The following is a 14,498-nucleotide window of genomic DNA, read 5'->3' as shown; positions in this document are numbered from 1 at the left end:
TTCTGAATATGAATATGTATACTTTATTGTGTTGGATGGTATTACCTCCATATAAGTATATTCATCTCCCACTGGAACTGCCAGTGGCAGTTCAGACTGCCAGAAAATATTGCAGTGCCTTTAGTGATTCAGTTCCTCATATGAATGTCCTGTGAAATTGTTTTCATATTGATGGAGCATTTTTTGAGGGACCAGGGGAGCTGTGACGAGGCTTGAAATTGTTGACTGTATCCATCTCACTACAAACGGATGCCCTGATGTAATTGGTAAGTTGGACTTTGTTGGTTTTGGTAGGAGTTTTCTACAGATCCTAAAAAGTTGATGAATACCCAGGCTGATATATTTCACATTTGTTCTTCTCCACACCATTATTTTCGTTGACTAGACAACTTTTTTCTTCTTAACTTTGATTCATTCAAAAACCGGTCCTGTGGCATCACTGTGTATGTGCTGCCACACAGTACCTCTGCCCATAGCCAAAGGTGAGAATTCAGCGGGTCCCTTGTTATTCCTTAAATAAGTATACAACAACTGGACAGAAACAACAGGAAAGCCAGATTTGCAGATAATTGTATCATAGGACAGTAGCTGTCTTTGCTAAGCTTGATCTCCAGCCTACAGGAAACAATGGAAACTTTCACATTAGTTTTAGTGAGGTTTAGATCTCTTCTGCAGTAACCTAAGTACAGGTCTACTACATGCGCATATCCTGCATCAGGATTCTGATAGCTGAGCTTCTCCTTTTCAATTAATCTCCTGTTCCCTAGGAGTTCAATGTTTTACACTGAAAATTAACTTGTTTTCTAGGAAATAATCACCACTGTCTTTAGAAAAACTTGAGTAGGATTCATCTTATTTGAAGCAGATGTCTTCACTGTCTGCTGACTAGAGATGCTTGGCTTCCTCCAGAGCCAATACAATACAGAGTGAAAAAGCTACTTCTATGGTATGATCTATTTGACCTACATAGATGTATACTTTTGGATGTCAGGAAGTGTAAGAAAAGGCTTTTTCTCTCAACTGAGTATCAAGAGATCCTAGCATGAATAGGTCTGATTTAGATTATCTACCCTGTTGACAGCTGTCCTTGATCAGATGATGCCACCCCAGGTGGCCTGCGTTGGACATAGTAGACAAACGTTACCAGTCGTTTTTACGTAGTTACTATGTTTAAGCAAAAATGAAATAGAAGACAATGTCTGTGGAATAAACAACCTAGTGTTTTCTCCCTTTTATTGCTGTGATACGAAGTCAGTGGCTTAGCAATCTAAACACAGACGGTTTATCAAGCCCTTACCTTTGGGGATAGTAATCTGACAGCCCAGGTCACAGTCCTGCTGCAACTGATAAAAAGCCACTTCCTGCAGCCGAGCACGCTCCAGCTCCGAGAGGCTTTGAACGGGAACTGACTTCAGCCGAACACTGCGCCCTGACATGCTGTTCCAAGTGAAATCACCCTGCAGGAAATCAAATGGAAAAATATGAAGCATCATATGGTATGCACAGTTTAATAAACAGAACCATTTCTTTTACTGCTAGGAAAAACAACACAGGTCCCCTTTTCTAAAAGGCCATTTTCTTGGACATCTCTAGCCTTTCAAATATCTTTGTTTTCCTCAGAGCAGCATTCCTTAAAAGGAGTACAGACATGCAAAACAAAAAGTCAATTCTGTCTGAAACCATTTAACCAAGTATTGTTGCAAAAACATTAGGATTCCAGTAACCAAAAGCACAAAGCAGGAAAAAAAGGCCCTTGTCTGCTTTTCCCGGTTTGCTTTCTTTGTACAGTACTCGGTCGTCACTTCATTCCTTTCCCCGCGCAGTCAGTCAGACGTGCAGACCTCCACGGGTCCGTGGACGACATGCATCTTATCTCCCTCAACTTGCTAATCCCACTCCACCAGACTGTTCAGAGAGTACACAGGCAGAGCCTCTTTTCTGACACATCCCATCCCCTCCTTATGACGATGTTGTGTTTAGACCAAGATTGACTAAAGGACAAGCTGTTTCATGTTTTTGAAAAGCCATAATAACAACGTATGTGTTAGAATTTATACAGGAAAACAACATGAGATATGCTACATCTCTGTAAGGTACCAATTATGCTTGGAAAGCAAATCAAAAGCTTTAGCTGTTCTATCTCCCACCTGTGATAACACATACAAAAAGCTATTCTCTTAGCTGGTATTTAGCTTGGGCAAGAGAAGTAATCAACAGTCAAAGAGAAGTGCAAGCACATAGACAAGCTTAAAAGCTGACAATTAACTTCAAGCAAGAATTTCAGAATTCATCAAAGCATCATCAAAGAGCGCATTTTACAGGGAAAGAAAGAAGAATTTGTTTTTCATTCTAACCACGTTAAAAAATAAACATCAAATTTGTCAGTAGGTATAACCTGATGCAGCTGATAATGGAAATACTCTGACGTACATCAGCTGAGCTGTAAAGACAAATCCACGAACCTGCTCTTCATCACAACATGGCAGACTTACAATTAACGAACTTCACTCTCATTTTAAGTTATCACTTTCAGTTTAAATTTCAACATCTGTACCTTCACTGCATGCTCATTTTTTCACCGCTCACTTATAATTCATCTGTTCTGCACACACATCTGCAGTCAAAGGATGCCCATCGACTTTTTAAAAGACACTGGCTGAAGCTCCTTATCATGACAATCAGTAAAATTTGACTTTACTTACCAGCTATGCATCCTGTCGTATGTAAACATCTTTGTGCACGTTTCCATATATTTTGCCTATATATGTGTATGTGTATATATATGCGCACACATACAAACTGTATATACAAACACATACACGTTTCTATATATGCATACCTATGACTGCATGTGTGTATTCACATACACGTATGAGACAAAAACCATTCACAAATATGCAGCACCATCTAGCAATATAGATCAAAGGAATTACACATTAAATACCGTTTCTTATGATGCATGAAGTATGTTTGAGTTCATCACGGAAGCTTTTTTTCATATTATTTTTTGTAAGTCATTAGGCAACCATAATAGCTGTTACCTCAATGTGAACTACTGCACATCTGTACACTCAATGCATGTACTATGCTGAATATCTTTATGATATTTATATATACATGGGCCACATATGCAAACTTCTGCGCTAGCCCAGTATTTGACTATTGGAATTTGTTCCTTCATTTTTTGCCTCTTCCTCTCTTCTTGCTCTTCTAGTGCCTTACTGTTGATTAGTTAGAATTAATAATCTCAAACTAAAGCTTTGCACGGTGACACACGATTAGCTTAACTCAACCAAAACCAAAGCAGCAAGAGTCACATAAACCTGATTTGCAAAACTGCAAGTAAACATTTACATTTTTGAAAAAGCTGTTGTCATTTATATATAAAAGTGATCGAGAACAGAATCCACAACCAGACAATGTATACTAAGAAAGTAATTCCTTTCCAACCCTGATAATGCCTCAACCCCTCATGAACATATTATGTACAGTCAAAATGTCACAGAGAGAGAAACATAGGTCTTTATGGTAGAGTTTGGGGGTATTCTCTCTTAACTATTTCTCTGAGATGAGCATTTTCATAAACAAAAATATCACTGATATGTCTACCATAAAAAATTTCAAACTGAAATATTCAATTTTGAAGCAGGAATGGGAAGCAAAAAGGATACCCATTAGAAAATGTTGAGGTAATAGAATATTTATACTGTTTTATGTCCTGTTTCCCGTAAAGCACAAAACCCAAGGGGTGCGTGGGGCTTTTACGAATTACCACAAATGAAATAAATATTCCTTAACTGAATTTTGCATGGACATATGAATTGTTGCTCTTTTTCGGATAAAAATTACCAAGGGGAAAACTAACTCTGGAGGTAACTCCACATCCTTTGCGTTACCTCTGAGTTAGCTCTGTAACTGCAAGCAGTGAGCTATACCACTGCAATGCCCAGCTCAAACATTAGCCCTGCCAAACCAGTTGAACCCGGAGTGACAGGGCTTGCTAGCTCTGGTACAGCCCGGCACTAATGTTCTGCTTTGGGGACCCCAGTGAGCCTCTTTGCACAGAACTGTGCTGCTTTATGTGAGCAGAGCAGCCAACTCAGCACTGGCTCAGGAATCCTACCCAGGATAATTTCACCTTAATATGGGAGCACCCCACCTCATTTTTTTATAGTAGGTCAAGGGTTTAAAACCAAGGGAAAAAAGAAAGCACTCAGCAAGATTATGAGGGCTGTTCCTTCCAACCAGGTTTTTTATTCTGGCAGTCTGCAAGCTCCCAGTATGTCCCTGGCACTCACTGGGTTGGCCCTGTCTGGCTAAAAAAACGGTGGGATGCAAGCTCTGCACTGTCCAACGCCACACCAGGTCACTGAGCGGCGATAAAGAATGTGGAATCACTCTGTCCAGTTGCTGCACACTAAAGAAGACATTCTTCTTTTACACTCGATGGGTTTGATAAAAATCTCTGCTAGGTCACATTAACATAGGTTTTTACTATGCTAATGGAACACATGACTAATTAACTAAAATATTTTTGGAAAATCATGTGTTAGGGCCCGTGGAATCTCCTAATCTACTAAAGAAGTGAGAGGCTCAAGAAATGTTTCCTTGCAAAAGTCTGTTTTATTTGGCAAATAAATATCACTGTCTTCTATGAGCCAAAACACAGTATTTGATAATTTAATCTATTCAAAGACTCCTATGCTTTGCATGAAACAAGGTAAATTAAAAGCCTCATCTTCCTTCTAAAGCACTGTACAATTTTACATACAGTCTGTAAATTACTGCAAAATCAACCAGGCTTGGGAGAGGTCCAGAAAAGTCAAGCTCCCTTGGAGAATGGGTGCTGGTGCAATTACATCAGTCACATCTGCCTAAAGCTATTCTCCACTCTATGGGAGGGAAAGGAGGGAAGGAGGGAAAGGGCAGAACAGACACAGAGAATATTTTCTGTTTTTCTCTCCATACGAGGAGGAACATTTCATCAGCCTACTTCAACTTCAACATCAGCCTGTCACAGCTCCTTGCAGAAGCTTAAGAGGAACAGAAGTCAGAGTGCCTTAGTTTTTGAAGTTCATGCACTGGATATGTGTTCAGACATACACACACAGCTTCTTCTCTATTGTTTAGATTGTCGGACTGTAGGTCAGAATATGATCTGCAAATGGCTCCTTCATCACCAAGAAGGAAAAAAAAAAGAAAAACCAACACAAAAACAAACAGAGAAGAGTGCAAACAGAAATATTGCTCCCGGATAAAGTGATCAGCCTGATAGGGCACAAACTGCTAACTGCAAGGGTGCTTTCATAACTGACTTTTACAAAACCTTAAACCAAACTAAGAGCCTTCTCTGGTTTCTTCTACCAACCAGTCACTACTTTTCCCTCGCAAGTCTCCAGCTTCAGCTGCCTTTTCTCTCTGGCCCTCCCACTAACATCTAACATCTTTCCTCCACTCAACCAAGCAGTTCACTTATCGGGTAAGTAACTAAAATACCAGAGCAGATGACTCAGCAAAGGAGATGACTGATTAACTGCGTCTTGTGCCTTTGAAGAATCTGTCCACTTTTCCCACATTTCTTGTCCGCAGTGATAAGCACATTTTTAATAAGATGCAGACTGCAGTTTTACTAACATTCTTTCAAGCATGTTTTTAATGGGTTGGATGTTCAGTGGCTTCAAAATAAACATTAAGTGGTACATCCTGACTTAAGTAACACTATGCGCTTAAATTACTCTTAAGTATGTGTTGGCTATTCTTGTGTACCTGACCTCTTTCTCCTGAGCCTCCAACACACAGTCTTTGAGATGTCTTTTAGTGAAGTCTCGTTCTCCTTTGTACAATACAGAAACGGGTTGACAACTACTGCAAGAAATCCTGAACCTAGATGCAAATCTACGGGCGATGATCGACCTCTGTTGATCTCTGCAGAGTTTTAAGCCTTAGTGAGTAATGTGGATCGTGCACAGGGTGGGAAATAAGAACCCCCACACATGGCAATTTTAGATAACACAAATTTTAATGCAAGATGGAGAAAGCAATTTTTATCTTACTGCATTATTGTTATTGTTAATTAATTAGTCTGTACTCATTTAGGTAAATCCCATTATCAGATTAGCTGTCTACTTTTCATTAGTCTTTTGCTTAAATCCATTTGAAACCACTAAGATCAAAACCAATTATGTCTACTTGTTTTTCTCCTACCCTAGCAACACTTAGCTATGTGCCTGTATTTCGAGGGGTCTCCACTGTAAAAGAATTCAGTATTTTTGCACACCAAAAGATTATATTGCAAATAACATGGCAAATATAGCATTACAGCGTCTTAATTCTGTTTGCTTAATTACTTCTTTAAGCCTCATGAAACCGCCTATCATGGCCACTTTATAAACTTTTCACTTACCTTGATGATTTATTTAAACTCTCTCTAAAATTATTTCTAGGCTCCTCAGGCATAAACTCTCACAATTTGATTGTTGGTACAGGTAATCCCTCTCTTCCTCACTTCCCTGGTATTGCTGCTAGTATGAACCAAAACCAGTTCTGAAGTGAAAGCCAGCCACTCCGGTACAGCTATGTACTCTATCATACGAAATCAATGCACAGAATACTATTCCTGGACAGGATGAGAATTAAGGAGAAGGGGGAAATGAACTATGTTAAATATCCATTTTAGCATTACATGCAGTCAAGGACCGCGTGGCCAGTCCTTTACTAATGCCATCCTAGATAACCACCTGCCAATTAATGAAGAGTTAGGAAACAACTGGACGGTGTGAGTGTGCTACGGCCTGACTCTCTCTGCCACCCTATTTCCAGATGCTCCTCCATAGCCAGCGCAGCTCAGGACAGGCAGCGCACTGGTCTCCAGCTGGCATTACAAACTACTGCAACCTCGGATGCTCTGGCATCTCCAAACACAGCAGGCGTCACACAGCTGCTCCCACGGGACTGCTAGCATCACAAAAGAAGACAAGTCTTTCAGATTAATGAAATGGCATCTAAATACTAAATACACAAGACTTGCTGCGTGACATCGAAGCATTCAGAGGAAGATATCTGAACATGGATGCACAAAGTATGGGGCCCCAACAATTAATCTTCATTAAGAAAGACTGACTCCATTAAGGCCATTATCCAGGGCAACAGCCTGTTCCCCTTGACATCAGTGGCAAAATTATTCATATAATGTCTCCACTAGGAAGAGAGTAAGTCCAGTCCAGATGATCCTGTGTTACAGTTCGGAGCCTTGCACTAAAGTTGCCTTATCTCATGCTATATTGTAGTTACATGTATTAAATAATGTATGTACAGAAAAAGCTATTAGTTTTGTCCAAAAGATCACACTTTACAAAACAGTGCGGTTTAGATATCAAAACTATTTCATGGCAATTAATATAGCCATGGCGTTGCCAAAGACAGACACTTCCTCACTCCTAGCTAACATCCTGCCTCATTCCCAAGGCTGGAAATCCACGTACTCAGGATCGGTATTGCAAGGCAACCCCTGTGGGACACTGGAAAGCTGGGATTCCCCACAGGGGAGGCAGAATTCACACCCACAGCAGAAATACTTCATCTAGCAAGACGGCATGAACCCGTGCCCATACACATTTCGGAATATTACAATGGTGATTTCCATTTATCGTGGAGGAAAAAAAGAAAAAAAGCCCTTCTAACTTTAGTCTAAGGGTAAACAGGGAGCGGAAGAATGAGCATGCTTTCACAGAAGTATTAAGATTGCTAAAATAAAGGGAAAAATATTTCCTGTTCTTCTACGATCAACCTCTCCAAGTTTTCCAAATGCCTCAGCATATTATTTCATGTTTAGAATATTTAAAAAGCATTCTCTTAAAAAAAATTGATGTGTAGTGGAGATGTATTTCATTCTTTTTCTGACATTCATGAACGTGAATGATGTACAAAGGTATTGCCTAGCAAAATACTCATCTTTAACATACCTACTCTGTACTAAACTTTTTTATATATCCAGAAAACCACTCTCCAGAAGTTAGAAAGCTCCATCAAAATACACGTTCAGATTTTTTGAATTTCTTACTTCAGCAGATATCAATATTTTTGGAGGAATTTATCCAGAAGCACCATACTTAGAGCCAGAAGGGGCCAAGTACTTTTTTGGATGTGCCAAAATGGAGATAGAATACCTTAAAAAGCCTAGTTGCAACTGTAAAATTACAGCTGAAATTTTGTCAGTCTTCACGTAAACAGATTTTTGTGTATTTTTGTTAGTAAAGGAGAATTAAGACGTATTACAATACTCTCAATTTTGCTGCAGGTTGAGAGTACATGCACAGCTTCACAATCACGACTGCATGCAGTAACAAGCTGAACTGCAATAATTAAACCATCTGAGGTCACAATAATGGGCTACACTCCAAAAGCCAGAGGTTTCACCAATCTCAACACAAGAGATCTGGGATAGGCTGGGTTGATTAAGAGAATTCTTATCCCTTTTACCGGTTCACATACTGCATATTTTGAGGGGTTGGTGCTACGTTTTTCTCAAGTGTTAAAACAGTTTCCTGCTTCAGCAGGAATAACGTGAACTCTGCAAGCTAATGGCAACTGACACAAAGTCAAATACAAAAGCTGCACAAGTATTATTTTTAGTGGCAAAGCTGCCTTAAATAGACCCCGCTCCAGCTTCTGTGACCAACACAAACGTGCTTCCAACAGCCCTCAGTGTCCAGCTGCTCGTGAAGCTGAACAAGGAACCGCAGCCCATGATGCACCAAAGAATGGCATGTCCTCTCTGAGATTTCCTGTGCCCCAAGTCATGGAAAACATGGGCTCCATCCCGAGGAAAACCTCTGCTCGATACTGCAGGTTGCAGTATCCATTCATGCCATGAATGCCATCCATTCATGTTGTGCTCTTACTAAATGCAAAGATTTCCAATGAGATTTCGAATATGAAATAGTGCTCTTTCTCCTAAGCCTAATGAGATTAATATTAAGCATATGAAAAAAGAAGGCCGAAACCCTATGTGAAATGCATTTAAACAATTTGGATTAAACAAATATAATCATATGTCCTATTTGTAGCTTTACTGGTCCTGAAGTAGTACATAATGCCCCAGTGAAACAATAAGGATTTCTGTTAGCACAGCACAGAAGTTAACCATTTCTGCATGCAATAATAAGTATTAATGTGACTGCAGCCAATGCTTTGAACAGTTAGGAGTGGCATCTATTTTTATTATGTGCAGTATAAAAGAAAAAAATGCAACATTTTAGAAAGAAGTAAATTATCTACTATTTGAAAGAGAATGCACATGAGAGAGCACGCTGTCATTTCCAAGCATGCAAAAATCGTATCAGCCCGCGTCTTGTATACAAGGCTAAAAATATCTATTTGAGTACTTTAATTTACCTCCTGGATTTTGAGCTTTTAAGATACACGTAGATTACATTATCTGACTTCAGCATACCGTCAGAATCTCATAATGAAGTAAAATAAAATAATTAATTCCATGACTTCAAGAACTGGGATTTGACTAATAGTAAAGCCTTTAATTCAATACAAACCCCTATTCTTATTGTTTCAAGCAGTTCAAACCAGTATCTTCTATAAACTGGTATTACTTACAGAAAGGGTTTTGGGTCTAAGAAAAATGAGATCGGTATGCGCATGTGCAAAACAGTCGTTCTGACTGCCCACATACCAGGTCTGGTTGGAAAACAATTTTAGGGTTTTTTTTTCTTCTTTTGGAGGGGAAGTGGGGGTGGGTGTGATTTAGTTGATAGGAACAAAATGCAAGACATCTCCAAATATTTACATTTGGAAGCAGAGTGAGAGCTCTCAGTTACTCAGCTAAGACACAGAGGTCTCAGGAAGAGGTCTGTACTACCTGGCTTAGAGCAAGAGCTTGAACCAGGCTTTACCCCATCCCAGGCAAATGCCTCCATCAGGAGGCTGCTGACTACTCTAACACCTACCCTCACTACTGTATTGAACCTTGGTAGAGATTGTCAGCCCCCTCCAGAACGACCTGCAAACTCATTATGTGAATGCTACTCTCAGAGCTGACTTGGACACCTCCCACAGTGACTACCCACTCACTCCGCACTGCGACAGTGTGTGCTCCCTCATGCACATTCTCTCTTTCACAACCTCGGCTGAAATAAAGGCGTTGTAGGAGCCGTGTTCTTATTTAAGGAAGTTTTCTTTGAGTCATGAGTTTGTAATCGCCAGCCAGCAGTGTTGCAGGTGTTAACGACACAGAGGAAGCATGCCTCGAGGAAGCACATTTCAAACATGCAGAAAGTAAGCAATTAGCTTTTAGGGATTAGGAGTTTTCACTTCATTTGATACATAATCACTCTACACTTCCATTTTGGTTTTATCACTCTCACACTACGTTCACGTGTGCAGACACTACCCTGTCCTACCCACTGATGTCCGGCAGCCTGGGAGAAGTCTGTACCACTGAGTTGCAGTGCTCTGCCAATCTACTCCAGTTTATTGGGACCATGTTTCTTGGTTTGTTTTGATTTTTTTTTAAGATCTGGGATATCAAATTCGACCCACATCGGCAGCGGTTTTGATGACTCTGTCGCTCTCCTGAAGACCCTGAAAAGACAATTCTCTATGGAAAAGTTCAGAAAATACAGAAAGTCTAATAATTAGGGGAAATATTGTGAGTATAAAGAGGTGGCTTTGCACTCACTAGCATTATTACTTTTCATCTATGTAATTACTTTTCCTCTGTTTTCTATGTGTTGAACCAGTACGCTCTCTTCTTGCAATGCATAGCAAAGGACAATGAGAAGCACTACCTCCGCATTTCTTATAGAAAATGTCCTGTTTGCACACATGAATCCGCTGATTTGCCATTAAGTTAAATACCAAACAAGAGTTTAAATATTTTTTAAGAAACCACCTCAGTTACACTGGAACTATAAAACTCCTCTGAATGGATAAATAGCTATAGGTCAGATTGATGGATCGGTGTACACAGCTGAAAAGACCACTAAAGAGCACCTTGATGCTCATCATTGCCTATTAACGTGGGGGCTCGTTAAAAATGTGGCATTCCAAAGCAAGAAATGTAAAATGGATCCACACAAATAAAACCACTGTGCTGCAACATCAATTTTCAGGAGAAAGGTACATTTTGTAAACTGCCCCTCCAACCTGAGGCTCCCCAAGTTCAAACTGTGCGCCTGCCAGACAGTCTGAGACTTCTTTCTTTGTTTTTAAGCAGCACATTTACTTTGGACAGAGAAAGGGAAAAATAGCCCATAAAGTTCCCACTGTTATGAAAAACAGAAACAATTGCTAGAGTTACAAGCTCCTCACGGACCGAGCCAGAGGATGAACAGTTTTTGGTCTCTACTTTCTTCTACACAGCTAACCCGAATTTAAAAATACAACAATAACACAGTCATGGCCATAAACACTGACGCTTACAGAAACTTTTATTTGCCAAACTGAACCTATGCAGCTGCAGCTGTCATGCCATCAGCTTTCGAAAACCCTTTACCCTCAGCATATTTTGCTCACAACTGCCTGGGATTATACGCCCTTCATGCACAGAGCATACAGAAAAGGATACACGTGTCACCACAGACTTTAAAGCAAACCACCTGACGGAGCTACTCAAATACAAATCAGCCTAATTATGCAGTTTGGTTTCAAAATGTTAATGCCACTTCTCATTCCATAGTTTCATTCCTCTCAGTCCAACTGTGAAAACAGGCAAGGTCATGAAACTGGTCTGAAAATAAACAGTATTTAAGGGCTCTTAGTTTGTTGATGGATCTCCAGAGCCTGGTAAGTGGTCGGTAGCGCCAGCTTTTTCCCTCACTGAATCAAAGATGTTCTCTTTTCTTCAAACTTAGCTAAAGCAGAAAAAAATTAAACCCAATGTCACTGTGAGTACCACATATAGCACGTCCTCCATCATGCTTATCTCTACCCCACTACGTGCAAGATTATTCGGTTTCCTTACCCATTAACTAAGTTCTCTTGCGTCTTCAGTGTCCTTTAGTATTTGATCAAACCAGACTTGAATTAAGGACCTGGATCCAACTATGTCGTTTCGTAAAATAAGAATAAGGTAAGAATAACTTCGTTGACCTGAAGCTGTGTACCGAGCATCTGAGAGCGAGCCCAGCTGGAGCAGCTGTGACTCCCAGGACACCTTTTGCTGCCAGACGTCATGAATCTTAGGGGGGAAAAAATGATCTTTTCATTTCTCCGCTTCGAAGCAAGCCAAGAGCCCAGCCCAGGAGAAAGCCCAGTCACACGGACAAGTCGTGACCGGGTTCCCTACTTCTTACTCTAGAGGAGGTGTTCTGAGACAGTGCAAGGGGTGGTAATGAAGGGGCAGGTCTCCCCTCAAAAATCTTCCTCCCCTGCAGCTGTGCAAGCTCAAAACCAACTGTAACTGCCCAAACTCTCCCTATCAGTAGCAGCCGAAAGAGTGCTGGATACAGCTGCCATGGCTCCTTGGAGCACAGCGAGGAGCACTCGGCAGTTTCTGCCTGACCTTCTCATGCAGTTAGTTTGGAGCTTTTTAAAACACATTTGAAAACTTTCTAGTCAAGCAGGCAGGCCAGCTATATTTATAACATAGTTTTGACAACAGCAACACAGAGACCGAGCATTTTACACAGTTTGCTAGGGAAAAAAAATCCTTGATAAAGGCTCTGCTTCATAAATAATGTCTGTCATGTTCACAGTCCCCATACACAATGCTGTCATCTATAGTGCGTGGGCAAGGAGCGTAGGAAATTTGTGCAAAACAAACAGTGAATCACCAATGATTTTGATGGCAGCTCTGCCCTACGTGGCATCTCACCAAGTCATCATTCAGAGCGACAACTTTGTTTCTCGGCTGGCACGACTTAGCGCTTCATCAGATTGCTCACAGAACAGGAGAAATCACGGGCTAGAGTTCATGGCAACGGCAAGGGAGAGTATGCAAATAATTTTTTTTTTTTTTTCGTATATCCACCCAGATGCTTCGTGCACCTCTAAATCGAGGCAGGCTGAACAGCCTCCCACCTGCCGGCGTACGAGAGCCTGCGCCCACAGCTCAGAAATGCACGCAGCCCGTCCGGGCTCGACGTCTTGGCCACCAGTGCCTGCCTAGTAGTGGCAAACACAGACATCGGATGTCTCTGATTTTGGAGCCTTATCCAAAGCCCAGGGAAATCAATGCACAAGCCTCAGCATTTTCAGTGCCTCTTAGATCAGACATCAAATCCTCAAATCATGCAGCTCCTCACCTCCATTTCCAGTGTCTTTCCACACCACTAACCAGGGCTGAGCGGTGCTAAGGACGGCCAGCGTGTTGCACACTGAGCATCATACCATACAAGATTTCCAAGGAAAACAAACTGCCTTAGCTGCATAGAGAGCTGAATAACCTTCTCAGAAAAGTACTGTCACTGATTGTGCTTACATCCCAACACAAACCCAGGGCACTGAAGTTAGATTTATCTCTCCCCGTCAAAATGCTGCAGCCAGAGATCAGTGTCCTGCTAGTCATCTCGTAATTATGCTGTACGTTTGTAGTTCTTGCAATCTTTCTTCAAAAATAAGCTTCTTCAGCCCATATATCCCTTGTGCCATTATTCTTTGAGTTTCCTCTAATGAGCAAAACTGCTATTTATATAACTGGAAATAGGGACGTGCTCCTTCATGAACCCACTCACTCGAACCATGCGATGAAGGAACTGCCATTTCCAAGCTCTGCACAGCAGCCGCCCTGCAAGCAAGAATCTAAAAATCACCAACCTTTTTTGGTGGCCTGCAGAAAGACAAAATAAGAGTGGCTGTGCAGAATCCAACTAGCCTGTCCCCCTTGTATTTATGAGCTCCAGACAAGGTTATCTTCCTCTACCTTAGATAAAAAATGTGGAACTATATTGGAACTATCGGTTCCGATTCCTATTTATTGGAACTATAGGTTGACAGCCAGGGTTTTCTTCTCAGAAACTGAGGAGTCCAGCAATACTTCCTGAGTTCTGCTTTGAACCAGGATTCTTCAGGTTCTTCAGTAGCTAAGAGTGTTCTTTGCAAAAAAATCAGGGTCCTTTGGCGTACACTGTCTACAGCTAGATGATCTTACGTTTATATCATTTCTATTAGCTCCCAGTACATCTGGGGAATTATTTTTCCCCATTTTAAACTATTTTTTTCAGTAATGCACAGCTTTATATTTGAAAATATGCTATTCAGTATGGAATGTTATAATACAAAATGTTCACAGTTTATGGAGAGGTTATATAAAATACACCCTATCAGCAACAAAATGGAAGAAAATGAACTACTACTATTGTCTACTTTGGAGTAATTTCTTCCCAGAGCACTCAAAAATATTAATCTTAAAACTTTAAACTAAGCTTGGCCTAAACTCTCATTGAGAAACTGGTTAAGTCATGCTGATATTGTAACTTGGTCATTCACAGATAAGCAGTAAGGGACTTCTAATTTGTTTCTTCATTATGCAAAATTCCAAGGACCTG

At 40.7% G+C, this 14,498-nt stretch overlaps 1 protein-coding gene across 4 annotated transcripts in view; it reads right to left on the bottom strand.

The window, feature by feature from the left end:
* ARHGAP6 (Rho GTPase activating protein 6) overlaps window positions 1-14,498 on the bottom strand; it is a 335,923-nt gene that overhangs the window by 64,256 nt on the left and 257,169 nt on the right. For all 4 annotated transcript variants that reach the window (XM_075176314.1, XM_075176331.1, XM_075176323.1 and 1 more), the window contains one exon: window positions 1,298-1,457. In XM_075176314.1, the coding sequence (XP_075032415.1) occupies window positions 1,298-1,457 (160 nt within the window). The remainder of the gene's footprint in view (window positions 1-1,297; window positions 1,458-14,498) is intronic.

This window comes from Calonectris borealis, chromosome 1, assembly GCF_964195595.1.
Source record: "Calonectris borealis chromosome 1, bCalBor7.hap1.2, whole genome shotgun sequence".
NCBI lineage: Eukaryota > Metazoa > Chordata > Aves > Procellariiformes > Procellariidae > Calonectris > Calonectris borealis.
The sequence above is the reverse complement of the archived record's forward strand: the minus strand, read 5'-3'. Positions and strand labels throughout refer to the sequence as shown.